A 27,310-nucleotide genomic window follows, 5' to 3' on the forward strand; every position below is an offset into this window, starting at 1 on the left:
TTCCCATTTTCACTGCAAAATATGAAGAAATGAGTAGTTTTTACACTCAAACCAGGTTCTACTAGTCTGTGCCAACTACTGATTTTAAAATAGCACAGTGATGGAGCTCAACTCTCCTTTGGTACTAGAGCATCACCAACTTGCATACAACTCTTGAGATCTGATCTCAGACACCACCTTGCAGAGAAAGTACAAATACTGCCCTCTTTCTTGGATTTTACTTAACAGCAGTTACAAAGCAGAAGTCATCCTGCCTCTAAGAAGAGTATTTGGAACAGAACCAGTAAGTGTATTTATTCTAACAACTTACATGTCATCATCATCCCACGTAGGCTTAAAACCCCAAAGGCTTTTGTATAAACAAACAGCTGCAGATATTCACAATTTGTTAGTCAGGTGTATTCATGTCAGCACAGTGTGCTTCATCAACTTACTTCTCTTCGTCGAGACGCCCAGCAGGTCTGTTTGATCTTCCACACCACCGCTGCCACCAGGAGTAGTGACAGAAAGCAACTGTTTTGACAGACAGGAAACAATATTAGCAAAAAATTATATTTTTTCAAGAAGTGAGGAAGCAATAGCTCTCTTTAAGTCAAAAGAGTAGACAACCCTTTACATACCTGCTCTGCACCAAATAGCACATTGTGTCATACCCCACAATTTTTCTTTTTTTTTTTTTTTTTTTTTGTATCTCAACAAAGCGCATCTCATTTATTTCTTAGTAATCTTTACCATCTTGGACAAAGCCATTTTCCCTGGTTTCAAGATTTTGGGGTAAGCTAAGAGGCTGTCCAACTTTCAGCTATTTTGCAAAATGGTGACCTCTTTCAATTTTGTGAGCATTTCTTACAGTACGAGTCCGCAGCTTTGACATAACTAAACTCCTGACAGGACAGACATTGAACTCTGAATTTTCAAAGTTTCCTCCTAACAAAACAGGGAAGATGATTTGAAGAGGAAGAATATTTCATTTCTCAGCAGACTGAATATTTTGGCTGATTACTTCAATTAATAATCCAACAGCACATTAGTCAAGGGAAATTCAGCAAGGTCCAAGCACTACTGGGATAGAAAAATATGACTGATTGAGAGCTTCCACTTCATTATCCCCATGACAGATGAAATGTAAGCTTATTATCTGCTAAGGACATTTTAGACTTTTTTATTTATTTTATTAAGAGCATGTGGCAAACTGAGTTTTTACCTAACCAAGCTCTTATAAAGTATTAGTGTTGGCTTACATTGCATTGAATCAATTACTTCAAATAATCTGAAATTTGAACAGTTATACACTTGAAAACAAATAAGCCTTTCCTCATTTCCTTCTAGCTGTTCTCTAATCACTGAAATAAAACCTGTGTTGATGTGCAGGGACAAAGGCCTGTTTGGATTTGAAATGCTGCAATAACAACAGTAAGACCTTGACTCCAGGGGCATGTCACATTTCTATAATGGGAAGTCCGGTCCAATAAGCACATTTCATCAGAGCTACAAAACTAGCTCTGATATCATGGGCCAATTTGTTTTATGTGTAAACTTGAGATTACCACACCTGCTAGATCCATTGGCCAGGATGTTTGAAGAAAGCGATAACAGAAAAAGAAAAAAAGAAGTAAAGTGAAATTTAGGCGTTGACTGAAGGTGAAACTCTGTTTCAAATATCACGGTCACACACGAAATTTATTTTAAGCTTTGAAAAGTTTCACTCTTTTAGAAGTACTTGAGCCATCTTAGACACCTTTGAAGATAACAGTGAGTGGGGAAAAAGGAGGTTGTGAGGTTCTGAAAGAGATTTTCATGTGGCAGAAATGACAACTACTGTATTTCCTGACAGATGTTTAGCTTTCACAGTCTGTATTTTATATATTAAAGAAGTTAAATCGCTGTGCTGTTGGGAAAAAAAAATGTGACAATTGTTTATGGTCTCACTTCCTAAGGTATAAAAGGACTGCAAAAACATTCCTACAAGTAGTTATGAATATGTGATGGGTTGATCTGTTACACTTATAAATTCGAGATGGTCAACTTTTATTTCTGGATATTTACATCCAGAATTAGAATGAAGTCTTTCATTATGTTAGTCCAACTGAAACGTAACAAGGAATCCTATCAGAAAGTTTCTACAGCAATGAGAACATAAAGCAATCACGCTAACTAGTTTACAATGTACATAAAGTATTATTTATGAAGTAAGATGACGAAGAAATGTGAAAAAAATGGAAAAATACTAGGTGTGAAAAGGCTCGCAGTAAAAATGGTAAAGCAATAGCTGAATAAACTCAGAAAAAGGCAGCTGAAGAAGAGTCATGCTGTCATTTCTTCACCCTCTACCTCTCATTCAAGGAGGCCTAGAAACCCTGTGGGCTGATTTGACATTTTGTCATCAAGCTGATTATGTTTCCTGTGGATTTCGTCCCTCTTCAGAACCAAAAACCACACACTGCTGGTCACTGCATCAAGGTTTTTCACTTTTTTTAACAGGTCAGTAAATACTGGACAAGAGTAAGAGGATATAGACAAAGGCTCAATAGAATTATTATTCAATTCAATTCAATTCAATTTTATTTATATATAAGCTACCTAACAACATAAAATAAATTCTGGCACTGACTTTGAATTTAGAAAGGACAAACTGTTTTTAAACCAATACTGACACAGCAAAAAGAAAGCCCAAACTGAAGCTGCTTTGTGTCCATGTTGCAAACCTGGCAAAATAGTTTTATGTGCAAAAGACGTCAGTAGCTGTTGGATACATTCTAGATAAAATAAGCCCTGCCCTTCTCCCATTTCCTTCCAAGGATTCTTGAATTTGGCTATTGAACTGTAATGTGACACATTGGAAGCAGAGGATCACTGCTAGTGTGACAGCTTTACGGGAAAGTTATTGTGGATTGTGTAATGATGGGCAGGTGCCTCAGGCAAAGACGGTCTTCTATTCCCTCCATGAAACCTACAGATGTTTTGTTAGTCCATTAGCTACTCTGAGCAGCACACGTTCAAAATTTTTTTTTTTTTAAAAATGAATGTATCACTGTTGCAACTATCACTGTTGTGAATAAAAGTTATTGACCCCAACAAAACAGAAGTGGAAGATCAGTCCTACTGGGCTGCAATGCACTGGGGATTAATGAAGCGCAGAACCACACATATATGGCTATGGCAAAGAAGACTTTATGCGGGAACAGCTTCTGAAGCTTTTCAAAGATAGCAATATTTAGGATAACTTACAGTATAAATTTTGCAATTATACTCACATCCTCTTAACTTATTCAGACTTTGATGTGCCTTTGAGACACCCCAATTTACTCCTTTTAAACATTTCAATGATGAAAGACTTCCATCGCAGCACTCTGGACGAAAAATCATTAACAGCCCTCATATCTTGATCGCCCACACCTTCTATTTAGATGGCACTTTCATAGAAATATGCACCTATTTAAATTGCTACTGGCAGTTCATTTGGCACTTGAAAAAGGAAAATTGCTACCTTGAAGACACAAGAAGCATTTACATGTACTTGGTTAGCAGAACTGGCCTAACGGGCTCACATAACTCAGTAAGGCCCAAGAGACACGAGCTGAGAATGACGAGATGGTGGATAATGTTTCCTGACTGAAGAACACTTACAGGCCTGTTTCCAAATAATTGGGTCAAAAATTAAAGAAAGCAGAATGTGAGGATTTACAAATTATTTAACACTGATATTTATCCATTACAAAAACAAGTTTCAAAAAAAGATCAATGACAATATTTACAGCTGCGCTGCGTAGCATCTGATCATCTTGTTAAACAACACTCTGTAAGCTTTTGGGAACTGAGAAGCCCAGCTGCTATAGTTTTACAGTGAAATGCTTTACATGCAGTCGGGCCTCCTTTGTTGTATTGTTCATTTCATAATGTCTCCAGTGCTTTCAGTGAGTGACAGGCGTGGGCTGCAGAGGGCAAGGTTAAAACCAAGACTTTCTACTGAGCTGGCTGCTGTGCTGCTGCTAATATATGTACCAGGTTGTGGTCTGGCAGGCTAAACAAAGGAGGATTTCCCTGAAAAAGATGCTGCATGGCAGCATAACCCTAAAATATATAGGTTGGCATTAATGGCGCTTTCACAGATATAAAAATTAACAATGCCATGTGCACTAATGCCACTAATACATTCATTCACCCACACTAGGTTATGAACTATGCACTTATAACAAGCCGAATGGTTTCTTTCCTTTTTAGTGCAGCGAATGCACACTGCCTACAATGTTGATCAGTCAGACCATAACACAGGATTTCACTTTGTTGAAGTCCATTTTAAAAGAGCTCAAGCCCTGGATGTTGATTATATACAGCAGTATAGCTTGCATTTGTGAACAGGCAGCAGCTGAGTGTGTTCACTGAGAAAGGTTTTCAGAAGTGTTATTAAATACAGTGCTGCTTAAGGGCATGAAGATCACCGTTATTCAATATTAGTTTTCTGCCTTATCCGCGGCTTACAGATTTCTCTTAATCTTTTCATGATGTTATGTATGCTAGAAGAAATCCACCTTTTTTTTTTTTTTTTGGCAACTTTACGTTGGCAACTCCTAAACTGTCCAAGCAGTCTTTCACAGTATGAAACATATATTTGAAAAACATTAAATGTTCAAAAAATGTATGCCGTCTTTGCACTATTTAGGCTTTATTTTTCAAAGTAAAGCTTTCTGTTTTTATATGCATTTTACATATTTGATTTACAGACCAGCTGTTGCTGAGTGGTCACCAACTAATCTCTAGGGCGCTGTTACTGGGCCCCAAAAGAAATGAATGAGTGCATAGGTTAAAAAATTTAAAAAAAAACTGACACACTTACCTGAAAAATGTAACAAAGAACTGGACAAGGTCCATAATACTGTTGTGCTGGGAGAAGGCAATCTAGTGGATGGAAAGAAGGCAATAAGCAATGATTTACTATTAGTCAAAAAGCACGAATATGTGTGATAATTTTAATGTTTCATATTTACAGTTTTAAACTAAATTTGTAAATGTGCCTTAAGCTTAATGCTCAAGTATTTTGAATGCAAGTACATCATTTCATTTTCAGAACTTCAAGTACCTCAAGCAGATAATAGATAGTTAGGACCTGACCCATGTGTATCCCATTGTATTTAAGAACATCAACATGAACATGAATAGATCCCCCTTTTTTTTTTTTTTTTTAAAGATTTTCTTTCCAGATGCGTAAATAAAAATAAATACAAAATTTCACAATTAAAAAAAACAAAAAAAAAAAACAACAACAAAATTTTTTTTGTTTTTATATCAGAACTTAACCAGAAAAAAAACATCTACCACTGAAAAGAACACACTGTATCTCTAACATAGCTGATGTGTCCAAAAGGCAACATGGCAGTGAATGACGTTTCATCAGAAATATGTTTCATCTTAACAGAGAGATTACGCACACTCCTGGCAGCTAAATCATATATAACAGGCCACATCATTGTGACGAGTCATTATCTACTATAGATGCTTTGAAAGCATTCTACCCTGAAAGCATTTAGACAAACACACACAACGTCATCCGGAGCAGTATTGAGCCCCTGATCAGCAACACGTTGGGTTGGGTAATAGGGCACAAATTGTGCTTTTAGAGGTGGATTATTTGCATCATATTTGTTGCTTTGAATGTTCATTTTAGAATGAAATGAATCTGATGTTTAAAAACAAAAAAAAAAAGCACAGATATACAGGCACTTACATTTGGCTAAAACAGAATCTACGCATTGATTTATTATTGTAGGTAATTCTAGACTGTACTGAAAGCCTGGAGGTAACTGAATATTTGGCTTTGTCAGGAGGGAGGAAGGGGTATGTTAATGATTATATAGCATAACAGAGTCACTGGGCTAATATTCTTTAATGACAACTTCACCAACCCCCAAACTTCTGCCACCTTTGACTTTTTCCAACCCTATTAAGTAGAAAATGAGAATCACTGATCTGAAATAAGATGCTTACTGACATGGCTAACGTGACTCAGAAGCACACTGTGCACAGATGTTAGCTGGCTTTTAAATAAATTGAACGTGTCTATTTAGTGCTTATAAACTTGCTTTTCACACAAAATGAGGTCAAAGCAATATGTGCCGGGTTAATTCAATTTCAATTCATCTATCTCAGCCAATCAATTTGATCATCTGAGAGCATTCTTCTATTACAACTGGACTTTTATCACATGGAGGAGCAAGCTGACACACGATTAGGTGACAAAATTCTCCCTCCATGAATGCTGCGCTTTACAATCTAAATCTATATTTAAATGCTTTCTTTATGTATTTGGACCATAAATGCAAACCCTCATAAGTAGAAATCCTGTCCTATCTCATCCAGGTCTACAATATCATCCATGCATCATGAAGTCAAGCAAAGAAAGAGAGACCTTATCCTGTTACAGAAGCTATTTGCTTTAACAGCCCAGGCTAGTCCATAATAAATAAGCAACTGTTGGCTGGGAAATCTAATAGAAAACTATTACCGGGCCACCTCCAAAGATGGATTGACCCCAAAGATATTATTACCCCAAGGTGGTCTACTCATCTACCATGTGAAATTGTAGGATGGAATATAAAAATCAATATTTGGGAGTGGGCTAATTAGCAAAATGGATATTGTGTGATATTTTGGGGATGACAATTGTTATCTCATTGTATTAAATTTCTTAGTAATATCAGAGTCAAGTGTTAATTGTAGCAGTTTGTATGAGTGACATCCTTCATATTATAGTACTAGAGTACTGTATATCAAACTTAGCATGATCCTGACAAGAGAATGAGCTTAAAAGCTACCATTGATAGCATATACCAACTTTTGAGATGATTCTTTTTTTTTTTTTTTTCAGCAAATGGAAAATTAATGGACAAGTTTAGTCAACTTCCATGAAATGAATCTGATGTTAAGTTTAGTCAACTTGTAAGATAAAAAACCATATTTGTCAAATGTCAAAATCACAGCTCAAAAAGCAGTGTCTGTGTGTGCCGGCCGAGTCTTCTCCCGTGACTTCAGTTTTCCTTACACTGAAAACCTGCCCATCACTCACTTACTAGATCTTGTTGTTTTCCGCAAACCCAAAATAGAATAAAAGCAAATGGACTACATCTTTCAGTGCTGCACGTTCACGAGGTCCGCCAATCAAAACCTCTACTGCATCCATTCCGAGAGAGGGGTAAAAAAAAAATTTTAAACAATGCTTCGCCTTTGTCTGCTAAAAAGCAGCTGTGCACCAATGCACGCGCGTTCATTGAAGGTGTAATTACAATGGAGTGCACTTGAAATCACCCTGAGCGACAATGGAGCTCTGCATGTGCAAAGATGCCTGCTCTCTTTGTGGATGGTGGATTGGAACCTCTTATTTCTTAATGTGACCTTTATAGATGAATTCATACATACTGTACATATTTTTAGAATTTTGAAAACAATCAAAACATAGAAGACAAGATTAGCTCACTGTTTCATTATGAAGGTCACAGTTCTTACCTGGATCTTGATGGGCCATGAGAAGTTACTGACGTAGACATAAAAAGTAATGTTAGGGTTGCTTCTAAAGGTGAACTTCTCACATGAGAAACTGTCTCTGTATTCCTTGATGTTTGTTTTGGACACGATGGGCACCTCCTCTCCAGAGATGGTTCCAGCTGTAGAGTTACAGAGTTCATGTTTAGAATTTTAATCATCCGACGCACAGAAAGTGCACCTACATGCAGACGCTGAGCTCAACGGACACAGTAGATGATTCAATTCAACTCAATTTTATTCATATAGTGCCAAATCACAACAGTCACCTCAAGGTGCTTTATGTTGTGAGATAAATCATGCGACACGCCCCCATTTGGACTGCATTAACTGGAAAGCTGTCATTATTTATTTATTTATTTAAAACAATTATTTTCTTTTTTGCTAACCTAAAACATTTTAAGTGCAAATATCAACAATATTTTTGGATGTAGTGAAAAGGTTTCCAAGAGGGTCTCAATGCTCTTAATGTAACTGGGGGAGATGCAGCCTGCATGGGGTAGAAAAAGACTGCTCCTATCAACTGTCACTAATCATAAATTCTTGTTTGTGTTCATTTTTCCCCCCTTTTTTTTTTTGTTATTGGGGTATTAGCATTTTAAAAGGGGATGATGTAATGGCCCTTAAATAAAACTCTGCATGGTAAACACTAAAGTGGAAATTTTAGAAGTGTCTTATTTATACAAACTTCTCGATATCAATCACAAAAATCAATATAAACACATTCTGTACTAAAACTCCTTAAAAAAAAAAAAAAAAAAAAAAAAAAAAAAAAAAAAAAAACTATCTTCCATCTATCTAAACGTTCCGAGTCATTTCTTATTCTTCCTCATGTCGGTGGGTTCTCAACATTGACATTCCAAGCCATGGCTCTGAAACAAAAGCAGTGAAAATGACAGCTTGACTGTGGCTACGTGAGCATGTTTATCTTAATTGAAATCACCCCTCCCTTCCCTTTTCCTCCCCCCACCCAAAGGCGCTTCACACTCTTGTCGATTGTGAAGAGGGTCCTGTTCCTTCTGAGACACAATATCTTAGCGGAGAAAGGGGAACCAACTTCAAATATTAATGACGCTACTCCAAAAAGGTTAAGGCAGTGGCGAGGAGTGCAGGAGGTTAACATGTCTTAGTGGCTAGAAAATGTCAGGGCTGTGTGGACAGGAGAAAGTGGCAGATGACTTGAGAGGAGGGGAGGCCAGAGATAAACAGCGGCACTGGACGACTGCAGTGTCCTTGGGTGTCTTTCCTCAGGGAACCTATAATATCCATTCAACAGTGACACGGCACACACTAACAAAAGAAGGTGCATTGTTGCTCCTGTTATATTGCTTATACTGACTAACTAAATGATTACGTAAATAAAAATATATGCACGTATTTATAAAATAATGCAAATTGTATGGTATTAATCACATTTGTTATTACACACAATTTTAAAAAATGAATGAAACTGATTAAATAAGGGTTTTGTTTTGTAATTAGGCTCAATTTGAATCGCATCTTTGTCATTATTTCATTGAATATTGTGAACGTAGATCCAATGGGAGCCTTTTATGACAGACACTTGAGAATAAATATCTAAGTATATCTAATCAGCCTGAGTTTGTGCGGATAGAAACGAGTGGAAAATTGTTGTTCATTTGAATACTGGCTTTGCTGACCTTCGAATGCTAAGAAAATGTTATATATATTTAGGTGTAAATGTTTATAATGTCCAAATATGGCTTCACCCGTAAGAGATTTCCCCTAGTTTTACAATTCAGATAACTTTAACTGAGAATAACCAATACCATTAGTGACCTTTCAGGTCAGGTATTGATGACACACACACACACACACACACACACACACACACACACACACACACACACACACACACACACACAAAAGTACAAGTACCTGTTGAGCCCACCGACCACGTGATGTTAAGGTTGAAGTTGTTGGATGCATTAATGGACATTTCCAAGTTCTTGTTTGCCTTTAGATGAAGAACATAAATCCATTAATGCAATCAGCTAAATATAAGAGAAACTCAGAATACTGCACACTTTACAACATTACATTACAAAATTCGATTAAAGATTTTGAAATTCAATGACTTTTAGGAACAGTGTCAGGCTCGTTGTTTCTAATCGTCAAAACAATTCAAGTTGTGCTGCACTCATGTCAACTTTAACACCGTTCCTGCTGACTCGCTGAAAACTATTCTTGAAGTAGTTACCTGCTCAGGTGAGGCCATAAAGTTTATGGCAGTGTAGTGATTATCATCCTCCTGGATGAGACTGAAGGTGAACTGGTAGTCAATCAGGAGATTGTCTGTTTAGAAAACCAGACGGGAAAGGAATTACTCAAACGCCATCCTATGTCCCGTATATCATACGGAAGTGACAGCTTCATTAAGAACTTAGTTGGCAAATGTAGCTCTACCACCGCAGGCTTCCATGAGCGCATAAGGATGCAGAAAAAATCTGATCACTGCAATCAAGAACAGAACTAATAGATTAACCTGACCCTGAGAGTAAATAATCTTCGCCAGTGATTAATGAAGGTTTTCATTATTAATGAACTGTCACATATGGGTTTACTAGTAATGCTAAATTATTTCTTTTTTTATACATACATTATTGAATTGGTCCTCTCAAATCTGTACCGCAGTTTAGGGTTTTTTTGTTTGTTTAATTTTTAATATATATTTTTTGGTGAGGGTTTGCATGGGCATGAGTAAATGATTGAATTTTCAGGAGCTGATTTAAGGCACATAAATTACAAATTACATAATTTATCAGCCAGAGTCTGAGTTGTCCTGTAAAGCTACCTGGGTGAATATTTCTTATTTAAGTTAAATAGGCTTCCTGAAGACCTGACTTCTCATTTAAAATAAATAAAACTTTATGCAAATTTACAGTCAAATGGTTTTAAATCTGCAAATGGGTTTGGGGGATAATATAATTAAAGATCACATTTTTCAGTTACAGTGAGAACTACACACTGCAAAGTAGCTGCATAATGTCACATGAGTTCATAGTGTTAATTTATGCTCAGTGGCCTTTTGGATAGTGAGGACTACGACGTTTACAATAGTGCACAGCTAAGCTCAAGAACAAGTCCCAGTGGTGTCCAGAGGTTAAAACAAGCTTCAGGGTTTTAGGTTCCTCTCTTCCCCTCACTGAGCCTGTTGTCAGGCTGTGGCATTTCAAAAAAAGGGACAAAACCTTGGCGAAGGCTCTGTTGTCAGTAGCAGAGTGCTGAAAAGCAGATAACAAATCACTAAGTGCTGCAGCACCGTGAAGGACACGACATCATGCAAATAAACGCACAAAGCACAAACACCGACGTATACAGTATAGACAGGAACAAAGGCACAGATGTGCTAGCACTCAGCGCCCGGTGTCAGCTTTGTGTCATTTTAGTTCCTATTCCATGATGCGCACTGATAGATTTTCCTTTTACTTAACAAGTCAAACTATCATTTAGTCAACTTTCTAAATGAATAAATGAGTAGGTGCGTGATTGAGTGAGTAGACAAGTGGAGAATTTTTACTCCTCCGTCTCCTTGATTAGCTCAATCACTCACTCCCTCTGATGCACTTGACATTTTCACGACAAGTCATTCTGTCACCGAACAAGCGCCCCTGGTGCCAAAGTGCTAAAATGCTCCATCTGCCCTGGGCGGAAGAGTGGAAGTGGAAGGAGGGGGGGGGGGGGGGGGGTGAGAGAGACAGAGAGAGAGAGAATTGCCAAGAATAATAAAGGTGTGTGTTTATGTGAGTGAGTGCATATGAGCTGTCTCTCCAGCAAGTAGCTGTCCAGTGGAGAATTACTCACAGTAACAGGTTCCTCTGAGTGGATTGCCAAGGTAACGGTTTTCTGAGTCACATCTGCAGCGAAGAAAAACAGAGAGGAGAGTACAAGATGAAGAAGAGCGCGAACAGATTGAGAGCAAGAATGCCTCTTATCAGAAGCAGTGTATGCCAAGTGCCAGCGCATTAGCTCCTGCTGTTGGCGCCTCATCAAGTCTCTTACTTTTGACAAAGAGGAAATAATCTGATAGTTTGCAAAAGTTAATTAGATTTTTCTTTCCGCCCCCCAATTTTGTTTATCAAAGTAACACAGTCACACGCACAAAACTTTACATTCCACTTGATCACAGCGCACAGAGCTCTGTGATCAGGTTTAAACCCTTAAAGTCCTCGGAGCACAAACAGCACAGTTTGAGTTCTTACTTGATTATTTAAGAAGTATAATCTTTAACTGAGAATAACCGGTGATCAAGGGGGAATCCTCCTCATGGAATAAAGCCAGATAAGAGTTTTACAGGTAGTAAGCAGGGAATTGAAAGTTCAAAATGGACTAGGTTTATTAACCAATGTTTTAAAAATTCAGATGTGATAATCAGTGCTGAGGCTGAACATAGTAACAATATTCACAGGCTAAAGAACTAAATGGTTAATTCCACCTATAATTCATAGGGTGTTTTAGAAAATGAAATGAAAAAATATCTTTGTTTCATATGCTGTTAAGTGCAACTCCTTGTGTCTGATACTTCAGGGAGAAAAAAAAAAAGTGTGGCTGCAAAGTAGAGTCAACACTATCTTTTTTTTTTTTTTTCTGAAGACAATATATAAGTTTATTATGTCTTGGAAGGTTGTGTAGTCTGCTAAAACCACAACAGTTTAGTGAGCAGTTTTTGCACAACAGGGATGTTGCAGCATGAGCCAACAACAGTCTGACTTTTAAATGAAGCGCTGCCAAGCAAATTAATTTGTTAACATCCACAGAATGCCATCAACCGCTCTGAGTGTATGTGTGCGCACGAGTTTATCAGGCTCGTTGCTTTCTAAAGCCCCGTAATGAGAGAGGAACATATGGCAATGTTCACTGGACTGCATCTCTCCACTCCGCCTCTCAATGCACGTATATGCATTTAACAGTTCACTCTGAACTTCACTGTCATCACTCTTAAGTAATTTACCTCATGAACCGGTTGAGGAACACCACACATGTGCTAGAAGCGCACAAATGAGGTGAAAATTTGTGTGTTAATTTAAAGATTACCCATTATCACACTGATTGTACTTTACAGTTGTTTCATCTTGCAGGCAACAAATTAAACTTGTGAGAATGGGAATATCAGAGGCGGTGTCGAGGAGTCAGAGCGGACGGCAAACGAAGGAGGGAACGGAGCGGATCAAGCCAACTGAGAGACACGAATGCCACTGAGGAGGAGGCGGCTGTTAGTTACGTTACACTGCATGAGGATGACTCTGTCTCTAAAAATAATTTGACACTGGCTGTTTTGCAGCATTTTGGAGTTGCAAGACAGACGCCATCACCACCGAAGGTACTATGCAAAAAATGTCATAAGCAGGGGGAAGGTCAACAGACGTCATTCGGCGTGTTAAATATCACCAGAGAGAACTATAATTCACTGTCAGAATTTAGAAAAGTGCTTAAAAAAATGTGAAGCTATTACAGAACAGCTTTGATTTGAGAACAGCTTTAGATGTCACATCTTACTGTAGCTGCTGACTACTCTCAGGCATTCAGAAGTACGCTATACAACAGAAGTGAGTACACCCTTGTGCAGTATCACTTAAAATTCAAGTGATTCAAAAAAGGAACTTACAATGGTTGCTTTTATTTAAAATTAAAAAGGTTACGTTTACTATATCAAATAAACGGTACAAAAGAAAGCCAGTGAAAAAAAAGACTTTTAATCACTGAAATTGAAATATATGTGCATCTCCATCTATATTATGACAGACTTAATTGTTCTTGGCATGGAGGATGCATGTCTTGCCATTCTTCAATGATAATTTCTGCCAGCCGGCCCTTTGCTGGAGGGGTTGTGTTGTTTTACCAATGTCTTTGAAATACCACAAAAGGTGTTCTGTTTGATCCGCATCAGATGACACAATTTACCAGGTTACACTTTTCATTTTATTCATTTTGAGAAACTCTTACATAATTTGGTCCATGTGCTGTGAATCGCTATCATGCTGGAATATTCCTCTTCTCCCAGGCTCCTGGAGTCATCTTGCCAGCTAGTTCGTGATGCCCTCTATAAATGTCATCTCTCTAACACCCTTTGCACTCACGCAGCACCATATCATCACATGCCCACCTCTTCAGTGTCAGGACTGTGTGTTCACAGTGGCAGCCGTGGCCAGGTTCAAGCAAAACATTCTACATCCCATGTAATATGAACATCATTCAGATTTCTATTGATAACCCATGTGCCAAATGTGAAGCATCTGCCCATCTGTTTCTCAGAATTCAACTATGCAAAAGGCAACATTTTAAGAGGATGGCCACTGTGGCTTTAATTTCTGGCACTGTAGTTCATATTGCACCTACTGCAAATGTGTTTCAACTAATTTTAAGTGTGTCAACCTTCCTGCATCCTTTGCCAGCTTTTATGAGATCTTATAGATCTTCAAATCCTTTCTTTAAAAACTGAGAAACACGGGTCATTTTCTAACAGTGTTCAAGCAATAAGCTCATTTGGCCTCTATTTTCAATAAATCTCTTTCTACAGCATTTGATATTTTTTTGTTCATAAAAGGGAATACTCTACTATACTCTAGAAATTATAGAGATGTGACAATGTTTTTAATCATTTGGCAAACTCATGTTTCTGAAAATTTGCCAGTGCCATGAAAACAACAATAACTCACTTGATGTGCAGAAGATGGATTTTAACACTCCATCTAACCAGCAAATCCTGAATAACAAGGATCCGTGTCTTTGGTGATCTAATGGAGGCAGGACACATAGCTCAGGAGGAGCCAGCTCTGCCCCCTCTCACTGTTATAATGTTATATAGGCAAGGACAGGGCAGAGTGCTCTTTTACCATGGTACAAAGGACAGAGGACAAATGCTGCCGCAGGCTTTTGAACCTCACAGGACATCTCTGGCGGGATATTTCAACTGCTTGGCATTTGCAGATGGCAAAACACACAAGTACCCATGTGCTCATCAGTATAATGCAGCTCTCCAACACTGTATCTTAATTTAATCTAGACCTGCATGCATCCGTGCACACATCTGAACTTCAGGCAGTCCCCTTGAACTGTATCTTAATTTAATCTACACTCAGCTTGAACCTTTGTCTGTGCCTGTGCAAACCCGGCGATTAAACAGACAAAATGCAAACACGGACACAAAAGCAGAGAAGAAATGTGCTAAAAACCCATTCAGTGTCATTCACATGCATGCAGGCTGGCACAGGTATGCATATGTTCACACATTCTGAGAGGTACACCCTGTCACCCCTAGCATGTAAAGGATCCTGAACACTGGATGCATGCAAACGAGAAGTATGATAAATATTTCCCTCGCCCGTTTGGTTTGACTCATCTCTGTGATGCAGCGCAGACCTCTTGAATTGCTTTCAAAAACAATTCTATTCTGCACTGATGCACCCCTCACTTCATTAGTGCAGCTATTATTTGGAGGTCCTAATGGCATCAGTAGTTGCAGTGCATGAATGAGTGAAAATCTGCATGTGTGTACTCCTGTGCACATTGCTCAAATGGCAGAGTACCCTTGTGGAGAGGTCTTTATTTAAATGATACAGGAAGGGATGGTGCAAGTGAGTGACTGACAGTGCTGGAGCCCACATCAAAAAAAAAATTTATATATATATATATATATATATATATATATATATATATATATATATATATATATATATATATATATATATATATATATATATATATATATATATATATATATGTGTATGTGTGTGTGTGTGTGTGTGTGTGTGTGTGTGTGTGTGTGTGTGTGTGTGTGTGTGTGCAATGAGAATAAATTACATTATAAAAAAGGGAGACCACAACACAGATGTTAGTAATTAGATTACACACATGTGATTACACTAACATGTCTGTATATGAAAATGTGTTTTGACTTTGAGATTAGAGACCCCACATGCTATAAACAAATGTAATAGCAGTCTGTAAATGTGCATGTTTTAATTGCATTGGCCCTTTTTCCATAAAACGTTCCACAGCAACCTTCCTTGGTTGGATCTGGTAACGTTTATGTATTATTTTTAAATTGCACAAGGAACTGGCAACCTCTGGCTCAGATAAACAAAGCCAGCCCATCAAGTACCAAATATGGCAATTTGTTTAGTGACCGCTTGAGGCTGGCTCTAAAGGAGAGTTAATCCCCAGAGAATCCCATGTTAAAATGCCAAACTTAAATTGCTTATTTAACTATACCCTGGTTGATTTTTTTTTTTTTTTAAGACTTCTGTAGAGGCTTTTTTTTTTTTTTTTTTTTTAAATTTAACTCCCTTTTATTGCAGAAGTCTAAGAAAAGAGGCCACTCTACCAAGTCTGCTCTCCTCAGAGTCTCAAACGACTTGTTAATGTGCAGGGATTCAGGAGAGTCTGCAGTTCTAGTGATGTTGGATTTAAGTTCAGCCTTTGACACTACTGATCACCAGGTGTTGATCCAGAGGCTGAAGTACTGGGTGAGCACATCTGATACAGCACTTGAATGGATCACTTCATATCTTACTTATGGAAATGTCTCAGTTGCCACGCCTCCTTACAAATCATCACCCACCCACCCACCGCCACCGCCACCACCACCACCACCACCACCACATGGGGTTCCACAGGGATCTGTTCATGGCCCCATTTATTTTTCATACCCATTAAACTTAGAATCCAAATAAAAGTTCTGGTGTTCACCTTCAGAGCTTTGTATGGTGAATCACCCACCTGCATTAGTGAACTTTTGCAGCCATAAGTCACCAGCAGGACTCTCAGCTCTTCTGGCTAAAAGTTAAGGTGACAGAGGGCTTTGTAATCATGGTGTGTCAAAATGATAGAGTGGCCTCACTTTGCATGCCCCTTCTCCGAAAAGGGCTGTTTTGGGAGGTTTTTTTTTTTTTTTAATTGCTGTCTAAATTTTAAGTTGATAATCAGTAACAGCTACAAGGATCTTGCCAAAGCTGAAGACACACCCTCCTTCTAAATGGCTGATGATAACTGGCCTGTCTGTGTCTGGCCTGTTCTGATACTTGAGTTTGATTCTGCAGTAAATGAGAAAATGAGTTGCTTTTATTAACTGTTCGCCACCTGCTATGTGTTTATTGCACTACACTGCACTGCACTACATTAAATCTAGCAGCAGAAATCAATGTGACATTTTTTCAATTGTGCAAAGTGTTAGTTATTTGCTCTCAATGTTGATTGAAAGCACTGAGGGTTTGGAAAGGTCTCACTCTCCTGTAGCCCTTCTTTCTTTTGCTTTTATTTCTCTGCAGTCTTTCCCTCTCATTCCCATAACCATGATGCATTCTTTTACTCTGTGTTCTCTTTTCATGTCTATTGTGAATATGCACAATTATCCTTGTATTGTTCAAGAGAAAACATTTTTGATAATCTCTCTAGAAATGTAGTGACTGTAAAACCAGAATAACGTTAGAGTGAATATGTGGTTCTGATCATAGCAGAAAGCAGTGTTGAATGACTTTGGAGAGAAAAAAAAACTCATTAGATTGTGGGTGTGTATGTAAGCACACATATGTTTGCCAGTGACCCATCCATAAGGCTTATTGCATTAGGGTTATCAGAAAGATCAGTCTCCATTATGCTTATAACTGGGAAAGCAGACAGTTAAGAGATGGTCCTCCTACGCTGGTGGAATCTGCTGTGTTAGCAGAAATCACCCTGGAGGGGGAGTTTCTGGCCAGTAGTGCCAACTGACTGTTTTTTACCCCACAAAACCATTAGCATCAGCATCTAAGGCTCAACACGAGGAGAAACGGAGCCACTCTTATTGGGTCAGAAATCAATGCTCATAACTATGTCATGAAAATTATGAATCACTGCAGGGGATTAATCATGTAATAATAAATCCCATCAAATAATTTTAAAAATGGCTAGTGAAAATCAGGTTATGTTATGACTCAAAATCAACTCAAAGTAATTGCCATTTAATTTTATTTTAATGCCTTTTAAGATTTTTCTGACTTATCCATGACAGCACTATGGGAGCAAAACAAATAGACAAATACACTGTTCCAGTTCAGCACAAAAATCCAATATTTTTAAAATACTAATTGTTTGTCAAGAAAAAAAACTTATTACCTACTATCCATTACTCTAATCTGCAGTAATGCTGTTACCCAAGATTAAGTTTTAACTCAATTAGCAGCTCATTTTATGTGTCTGTAAAGACAACTTTCAGTTTTTTAAAGCATGAAGAAAGCACATAACTCCCTCCTATAGACAGCTGCCTCAACTTGTCAAAATAGTTCTTCAAAATAGCCAGCGACCTTGGTATGAGCATCAAAGCAGTTACAAGGAAAATTATGGAGACAAGTAAAAAAGAGAAAAGGGTCGACATCCTGTTACCTGGTGAATTCATAAACATACCTGAAAATGATGTAAATGGCTGACATTTGTTTTGTTATAAAAATCTGTTTTTGTTTGGAAAGCTAAAAATCTGTCAGGTAAAGGTGGGTGTGCAGCAGCTTGTTTTCAGTTAATTAGCTGTACCTCTTTCCAGTAGCCGAGCACTTTAGTTTCAGTCGTTTCAATGAAAGAAGTTTAATAATTTCTTTTATTACAAAAAATCGGAGAAAATCAGTATAAGCAGGCCACGCTTAGAGAAAGATCAAAATAAGTCAAGAAAATGGCAAGCGGCTGTTTGAAGCCAAATTTTGTGGCATGTGAGTGAGAGAGTGCACGTGGCCAATATACTTACAGCTGGCACTGGTCTCCTTTGATCCCCTTGGTGGTGCAGAAACACTTGCCAGTTAACACCTGACACACACTTGCGTGACCATTACACTTGCAGGCTGTAACAGGAAAAAGGGGGGGGGGGTGGAAAAGAGGGAAAGTAGCAAAAAAAACAAAAAGATGACAGGGACAAGGAAAAGGACACAAATGATCAAACAAAAAAAAACTTGATACTTTGAACGCATGGCTCGTTTAGATTTGTACACTCGCACATGATCAGTTATACATTTCCAACCTTTGTTTAAACATTTGAGTTGTGGATCTCCTCCTGCTGTACAGACCACACAGAAAGGGAAACTGATATTGATCTGTGTAAGATGGTAAACAAATGTATTTCCCAAAAGACTAGCTGAACTTCAAAGGCATGAAGGAGAACTACCACCTCCAAACAAAGGCTAGGATACCCGCCAGGCATGTGTGTGTGTGTGTGTGTGTGTGTGTGTGTGTGTGTGTGTGTGTGTGTGTGTGTGTGTGTGTGTGTGTGTATGTGTGTTTGTTCGTTCGCAGGGAATACAGAAAGTGCATCAATAGACGTGTGACAGATGAGTGAATTGGCTTCTAAAGTGCTTCTACAGTGGGAGCCTTTCAGGGTTGCTTTTGCAGGACAAAAAACACTGACCAATTCTTTTCAGTTCAGTAATCATTAAAACACTGAAAAGGTGCATTACTGAAGGACCAGTGGATCCTCCACCCTTCTTTCCAAGTAGTGCTCCTTTTCCAGCGTGGCATGAATATTTTAAGTGGCTGGAAAGCTTTTAACTGAGTGTACTGACACTTTCTCCAACACTTCTTGTATTGACAGCTGGTGATACAGGGATTTAAATTTTACTATGTGCAAGCCATATCAGAAAGGATGGTTTCCAAACTGCCTATTTTATGCTATTTTATTCTCCTTACTGTGGACTTATTCACATGTTCTAATCACAAATTGTGATTTTTGTCCTCGGGCTCCGTGAGAATCAGAAGAATATTCCCAGGTATTCACCTGTGCAGTTTCATTTTACATCTTAGCCCATGCAGCAACATATAGTATCTGAGACTGTAAAGCCCCTACAACATGTGTGTTTCAGAATGTGTGTGTGTGTGTGTCACATCTCTGGCAAGTCACACAAAAGCCTACATGTAATGTCTCAGGAATGCTATTCATGTCTCATAACCACTGAGCGCAGCTAAATCTCCTCTCAGTGAGGAGCCTGTATTCCCAGCCTTCAGTCAATCTGCAATCCATTCAATAAGAAAGACACCCTAAGACAGTTATCAGATACTAATATGATCATTGTATATTTGATTTAATACCCATTCCTGTGCTGCGTTCACATCCACTCGCCACAATAAATCCAGCAGGCGTTATGTGTTTTGGCTTAGAAAACAGGAATTCCGTATAATTTATGGCTTCCAGTCACTCAAGAAAATTTATTCACAATTGCGCAGGAGACTGAGATAATAAATCTCATTCATGAGCTAATCAAAAACTCAATCAAAAGGGTTTTTATATTAAGAAACACCACCACACCCAGAAAATCTGTAAAGCAGTTAAGCTACTGAGCTGCATGCGCTGAAGTTTGCATTAAGTTTCATTTAAAACATCAATTTTTCCTTCCTAGCTGTGTATGTCTGGCTGTGTGCGTGCTCTCAGTGCAAATGTAAAATATTTGGATCCCATGGGTAGCGAGTGTCTGTTTAGGAAACCAACATATTGCATGTCATTAATCAAGCAGAGTGTACGAATTGTCACTAGTCCAAATCAACACCCAACAGTGCCCTCTGTTGGTTATTAAGGTGCATTACACAGATTATACTAATTAGAATTCAAAAAGCAGACCATATTGTTCTAAAAAGCTTAATTATCACTTACACAAAGCAGGTTTAGGCAAATTAAAGCAGCCTAGAGAAGGCACTCTGTGTCGTATTATTTATACTTCATAATGCAGATCTCCTGCTTTGCAATGAAATCTATAACGATGATGAGCATGAGGTTATAAAGGGGGGGTTGGGGCTAAAGTACATCAGTGCATGCTTCAACAAAACAACCAGAGCCATTAAGTCTTATGCATGCAGAATAACTAATGTCTGTGGCGATGCGGCACTCACCCTGGCATTTGCCACCATTGGTCGGGTCTCCATGGTAACCAGGCATGCAGGTCTCGCAGTGAGGACCAGTGGTGAGGTTACGGCACTGCTCACAAACGCTGCCATTAACACATGTGCTGTGGCCGTTACACTGGCACGCTGCAAAGAAGACAGGCGTTTATTCCACTGTTTTCATTTTCTGCAGCTGCCCTCAGCAAAACATTTTACAAAATAATATTAAATTTATGATCCGGACACACCAAGCAAATATCTTTGGGTTTTCAAATATTCTTGGATTCACAAACCGTCCTTTGTCATCTGTGAGTGATTTTACACTCCTAGTTTGGTCACTATGAAAAGCTGTCCAGCAATATGACCTCAGAGATTTTAGGACAGATAAACTGACCCTTTTGTCAACCAGATGTTGAAAGAATTTGCAAAAAAAAAAAAAAAAAAAAGGATTATGTTTGGCAAACACAGATTATTCTAATGGAACACAAGATTGCAGCCATGAAGCCAGACAATGCTTCAAATTTGGATGGCACTGCAAAGAATCTACAATTCTGAATGCGTCATGCACATTTTTAACCAAGCAGAACAAAAAGACTGTTAAACTCACCCAGTTTCAAGGTGGGTATCCATCAGTGTCACCAATTTAGTTTCTGGCCAAATGTTAAATACAGCAACAATCTCTCTGTCCCCGACAACCCTCTGTCCCTGAGATATGGTGTTCAGGAATTGCCAAATCATTGTGTGGACATTGTGACATCTGCGTGAATTTTTGTAAAATTGAAGCATATGAATTTCTGAGGTCACCCTGACCTTGACGATTGACCACCAAAATCGAATCAGTTTATCTTTAAGTCCAAATAAAGGTTTGTTCTAAATTTGAAGAAATTCCCTCTAGACATTCTAGAGAGTGTTTGGGAAGGATGGACAGACAATTCAAAACTATAATGGGTCCACGACGGCAGCTGCCGTGGCTGGAGGCATCACACTATAAAAAGTGAGAAAAAGACATAATGGCGGTGCGGTTCAGGCCTACAGGCGTAACCCTATAATTAGGCAAAATATTACCAGTCTTTAAATTTATTATAGACTTACTAACAGTCACACAAATATCTGATTTCTTGGGGTTTTCAGACATAATCAGGAAGCCACTCAACACTGCTCACATTCTCCGTTTACAACTTACAGTGGCTACATTATCATGTTTCATAATGTGGACGTATGGACAGGGGCTTCATGAGAGCACTGAACATCACACCAGTGTAAGGTTGCATGGATTCAGCAGGGAGGGATTAGTTGCATAGGGATGCTGTAACAGGAATCCATGATAGCATTTTTTTTTTTTCCAGGCTTAAACAGTGACCTCCAATAAGGTTTAAAAAAAATAAAAACCAACTCACTTGACATGACACAGCATATGTAATTTCAGTTAGTTTGACAGGAAGTTTAATCCCTCACCGGGGCAGTGAATGAAGGCCCACTCGTAGCCTTTGTCTTTGGGGCAGATGCCAGGCTCCAGGCTCATGTCGTGTGATGGGCCCTGGTGGCCCTGCTTCCCCAGTCTCTTCATGGGACCCCGGTATGAGCCCTCTATGCACAAGCCCTTTCCTGTGCTGGTGGGATCTCCACACCAGCCACACTCAGGTTGCTCCAAGCACTGAGAACATGTCCGCAGGCCAGAACAATTCTGGGCTAAAGGAGAGAAGGATGCAGGTAATTTTGTGTTTGTGGTGTGCGTGAGTTGTCACAACAGAATCATAAAAAAAAAAAGAAAAAAATGCAACAACAAGAAAGGCTCAATGCTGCAACACACTCCTTTGTACCAGACAATTTATTCTGAGCATTTACGGGCACTGGAGATTAAGGAGCAATCGTGTTTTTTTACAATAAAACACAAACTGGTTATCTAGTGAGGTGACAGGACAACAGATCTAAATGCAGATAACAGGATAAGAAACAACGACTGAGCATTTAATAGCTGATGCGATCTGAGGATGGCCACATAATGAGGGAGCAAATGTGCCAGATAACCAGGGCTACTGAAAAGTTTGATTTGAGAAAACAAAAAAAATAAAAATAAAGTCCCACAAAAGGATTAACTGTGATGTGTGAAGTGGCTCCTCACAAACGGCTTAGAAACCCAAGGGAGCGATGCCGTTCTGTCAGTTCAGAGATGAACTTTCAGGCCACTAAACTGTTTGAGCACCACCACTTGCCTGCCAGACAGACACTTTAGCGGCGAAAATGCCACTACTATTTTAAGGAGACAAACATTGAGTGCTTTTACCTCAGTTTATGTCAAACAAATCTCTAGCTATTCCACTAATGGATGTGAAACCATGACAACACAAGAGCAATAAGTAAAAAGTAAGGCCATTTAAGATTGTTTTGACGACAAGACGTAAGTGGCAAATTTCTCGGGAACATGTCCTTCGGAGAAAAGAAAGGCAGCAGCTGGATGGGGACTTGTGTGTCGCCACCGCACAACGAGAAGCATGTTGAAACACAAAATCTGCCATGAAAAAACACAAGTCACATCTTTCCCTCGGATTCTGACAGATAAATCAATATCTAAGAACAGCAACAACTAAAATCTGATGGCTTGAGATGTTCAGTTAAGTGGATGTTGATTATGACTCTGTCTGTACCCGAGAAACAAGACTCTCTTCATCCAGTGTTTACAGTTTTCATCATCTGAGGGAATACAGCCTCGAGAACCCTGACAAGTATGAATTAATTTAGAAATAAAAGGACCCCGTTTTTGAAAATGTTTTCAGTTTTATACAGTTTTGCACAAAAGTCTTCCATCCCCCCCTCATTTCTTTAGATTTTGCTGGGAAAATTGGAAATAAGTGCAGTGATTTATTGGAACATCTGCAAACATACATGGAAATACAGTATTTAAGGCAAAAAACAGAGTTTGTAGAATTTTAAGTTTCAAAGTGAATATTTGGTGTGACCACGTTTATTCTTCAACACAGCCTGAACCGTCTCAGGCAAGCTTTCTTCTAATTTCTTTGAGTAGTCTTCAGGAATAGTTCTCCAGGCTTCTTAAAAGACATCCAGCTTTTTTCTCCCAGCCATCTCACAGCCATCTTCCATTTCTGATGAGGCTTCAGCTACGATGGATGATCTGAAGGACCAGATGCATCTCTCAGATCTTGTGTCAACTCTTTGCTGGATGCTATTTCTTACAGACATCCAGATACTGTTCATCTGCTGCTTCTTTTTTCCATCCTCTACTTGTCCACTTTCCTCAAATTTTTTTTTTTAAGGACACACTGCACACCATGCTGAAATATGTTTTTGACTAATAGCTCTTTGGGAATCACCTTGTTGGTGCAAAAATATTATTTTATGCCTGTCAAACTGTTATCTTTGACATTTTTTATAGATTCCATTAAAGAAATGGGAACAAATGATATGCTTTTATGACAGGATGCCAGTAACAAAGAACTTGCGCATACAATATAAAACTGTACATTTCATATCTTAAAATTTGCCAAGTTGTCTGTAATGTGTAGACACAACACTGGTTCATCCCTTGAATCAGGTGCCTTTTTTATGCTTGAACGATTCTTAAGTCAGTGTTAGGTGGCTTTAAAAAAATTAATACAAGAGCTGGAGTGAAATGGCCACAGTAGTTTACACAAGCATTACACTTGTGTAAGAAAATTGTGTAATAAATAGTAAATAAATAACCAATAAATAGTATTGCACCAGGTGCTGACAGATTTGAAGTGTTACTGATTTATAGCATGTGTGTGACTTCAGTGAGTTCAGTGTGATGACGGATCGGGGATAAAAACTGTCTTAATCTTGTAGCGTGTGATTTGATGGACCTGTAACATTTGCCTGAGATGGGTCCTTTAGGATGGAGCATACTTTCTGCAAGCAGTGTGGTGTGTATAGGTCTTCAAGAGCAGGCAGCTGTGTCATGGTAATCTTTTGTGACTCTTTTTATGACTCTCTGCGGTGCCTACAGAGCCGTTACTGTATCAGTATGCCATGAGTGAGGACACTTTCAATCATGCAGTGGTAGAAAGACACCAGAAGGGTTTGAGACAGACTTCCTCAGAGTTCTGGGGAAATAAAGTCTGTTGTGTTTGCACTGTGTTGCACGCCCATGTGAGGTCCTCTGTGATGTGTATGCCCAGGAACCTGAAATCTCTTCCCAGTTTATGTTCAGTGGCAGGTGGGCATCCTGATTTCTCCTGAAATCAATTATTAGCTCTTTGGTCTTTTTGGTATTAAGAGCCAAATTACTTTCAGCACACCAGTCCTTCAGCCTCTGAACCTCCTCTCTGTAGGCAGCGAGCAGTCTTATCACTGCTGCGTCATCTGCGAATATAATGGCATTAGTGTTGAGATGGAATACAGCCTTATGTATACAGAAAGTACAGGAAAGGGTTCAAAACAGCCTTGTGGGGCTCTCGTGCTGAGTGAGAGGGTGGAGAAGCAGTGGGGAGTCCATCTTGACTGACTGTAGCACACTTGCACAAGAGCCTGGAGGGGATGACTGTGTTGAATGCAGAGCTGTGATCCTCAAACAACAGTCATGCATATGTTCCCTGTTATTCCAGACAATGCATATGGTGAAGGTGATGGAAATGGCATCATCTGTTGACCTACTGGTTTTGTCTGCATACTGATGTGGGTCCAGAGTAGGTGGAAGAGCCACCTTGAGGCATTTGAGGCCCAGTCTGTCCAGGCATTTCATGATTATTGGTGTTAGAGCCACCAGCCTATAGTCACCGAGGCAGGTTTGTTTTTTTTTTTGTTTTTTTTTACAGGCTGTTTAGGAACTGGCACTATAGTGGATGTCTTAAGGCAGGTGGGGACAGTGCGCTCTGAGAAGGAAAGATGCTTGTGAATACTTCAATTAATTCCACAGCACAGTCTGGATTCAGCACAGGATTCATCCTAGGACACCATGTGGGCCAGCTGCTTTTTATATTACAGAGCGTGTGACAGCTGCAGTCTGTATGATGAGAGTTCGTGTGGCTGGAGCAGTCATTGTGCTGTTCCTATCATGATGTGATTAAGCTGCTCTCTGAGTAGGGCTCTGCTGTTGCTGGTCAAGATGGTGATGTCCAAAAAGCCCTGGAGAACTAAAGAACAGTTTATCCACGTTTCTCTTCAGAGTCTCTGCAAGTATCTATGTCGGACGTCTGCTTCACAGCTTCCAAATTGTTCCTCTTTGATTTCACAGACGATTGATCACTGAGATAACCCTACCGCTTCGGTATCTGGTCTGCGTTTGATCTGAAAATAATGCTAGGAAGGAAATCACACAGCTCTGTGTCTCAACTTTCTTTCAGTTGCTCCCTGTAATCAACAAATTAACAATCACAAGTATCTCTGCAAGTATTTGGACTTCAAATACAGCTTTTCCTGCAGCCAAGAGCTTCTCAAACCAAATGGAGTAAAAATGAAGGCATCTTATAACATGAGAGCATCTAGTAAAAGAAAAATGTCCATACAGAGGAACAATTTTACAAATGTCTTCATTTGCTATAAAACAACATAAAAGCAGCAATTTAAATATAATATATTCTATAAAATTCTGAAATACACTATTACTAAATTCCCTGAGTGTCTTCTTCAAACTGACCACCCCAGCTGACAGCCAAGGTACACCCTGGACAAGTCACCAGTGAGGACACCAGAATGTGCAATTCCTAGCTACAGCATGTACACTTTATCACATCTGCAAGAGAAACCAGTGATCAAACCTTCAACCCTGTAATTACTGGAGAACCTCTCATCCTAATCCGTAGCTCGCACTCTCACCAACATATGGCACAAAAAAGCAGCAAACCCTCACATTTGAAGAGTGGGAACATTTGACAGTTCTACTTCTGCTAATCAACAGCAGTTAACTAACAGCTTCCACTCACCGTGAAACAATAGCCTGAGGAAGCACAAGAGCCTGATCTAATAAGACGACAGAGAATGCTGTGAGGTAAAAGGGAAACCTCAGCTCTGCCTTGTGTGTTTAAAATGTCACAGCTTGAAGGGCTTCGCTTTTTTCTGATGTGTCATAATGAAACAGGCAGACAGTGAGCTCATGGCACAGATGACCTGGTGTTTTTGTTTGACTGTTTGATCAGGAAAGATGAAACAACTCAAAAGTGTAGAGGAATGAGATTCTTAGACAATCAATTTAAAAGACTACATTTAGAGTCAATCCCCTCAGCAAAGCAAAAAACTGCTACCACCTATAAATATTAACCACTTGTCCAAACTCAGGTCTTTATAATTTCTCTACAGAGAGCTACATTTCAAAGCACCCCAAGCAGGCGAATGATACTACAGCTTTTTTTTTTTTTTTTTTTCCCAGGGTTTGTTGTTTTGCATGCATTTATGGAGTGTACTCAGCCTCGAGCACATATCTGTGCACTCCAAATAAGCAAGGAAGGAGTAAAGTAGGTGAGAAAATGGAAGACTTAAACAGTGATTGAAACTCTGGGAGCGAAAATGGACGAGCAAAGTCAGACAGAGCAAACCAAGAGAGAAGAAAATACAGAGACAATTTATAGGACAACCTTCTCTGTCCTTCATGCCAGCAGGGACTAATTCCTCAAGACAAATATCCACACCGAACAGAAACATCTCTGCATCACCCAACACCAGCACACTCAAATGAATTTGAGACAGCACTCCTGGGCTCCCTAAATTTATTACTCGCTAAACTGATCAGAGATGTTTTTACAATCCAACACAACTGTGGGCAAAAAGCATACATCACGTAGCGCAACAGCAATGACCTCAACGGTTACACTGACTTTCAGGTGAAGGATCTCTCCAATCAACTTACTGCTGTGCAGTTTCACCTTGGTACGTGCCCAGTGCTTGGTATGATCACTTTTCAATACAACCATCAGGAGAACAAGAACTGAAATGTGTTTGTCAATCATAGGATCATGAT

General features: G+C 39.1%; 1 protein-coding gene across 1 annotated transcript in view; it reads right to left on the reverse strand.

Annotated features, from left to right (window-relative positions):
- atrnl1b (attractin-like 1b) overlaps positions 1 to 27,310 on the reverse strand; it is a 65,335-nt gene that overhangs the window by 21,726 nt on the left and 16,299 nt on the right. Inside the window, exons 18-26 of the mRNA XM_030754822.1 lie at positions 21,838 to 22,071; positions 20,392 to 20,529; positions 18,266 to 18,359; positions 11,359 to 11,411; positions 9,755 to 9,849; positions 9,433 to 9,511; positions 7,498 to 7,655; positions 4,835 to 4,896; positions 435 to 513 (exon numbers count right to left, since the gene is read on the reverse strand). Of these exons, the coding sequence (XP_030610682.1) occupies positions 435 to 513; positions 4,835 to 4,896; positions 7,498 to 7,655; positions 9,433 to 9,511; positions 9,755 to 9,849; positions 11,359 to 11,411; positions 18,266 to 18,359; positions 20,392 to 20,529; positions 21,838 to 22,071 (992 nt within the window). The remainder of the gene's footprint in view (positions 1 to 434; positions 514 to 4,834; positions 4,897 to 7,497; positions 7,656 to 9,432; positions 9,512 to 9,754; positions 9,850 to 11,358; positions 11,412 to 18,265; positions 18,360 to 20,391; positions 20,530 to 21,837; positions 22,072 to 27,310) is intronic.

This window comes from Archocentrus centrarchus, chromosome 19, assembly GCF_007364275.1.
Source record: "Archocentrus centrarchus isolate MPI-CPG fArcCen1 chromosome 19, fArcCen1, whole genome shotgun sequence".
NCBI classification, from domain to species: domain Eukaryota; kingdom Metazoa; phylum Chordata; class Actinopteri; order Cichliformes; family Cichlidae; genus Archocentrus; species Archocentrus centrarchus.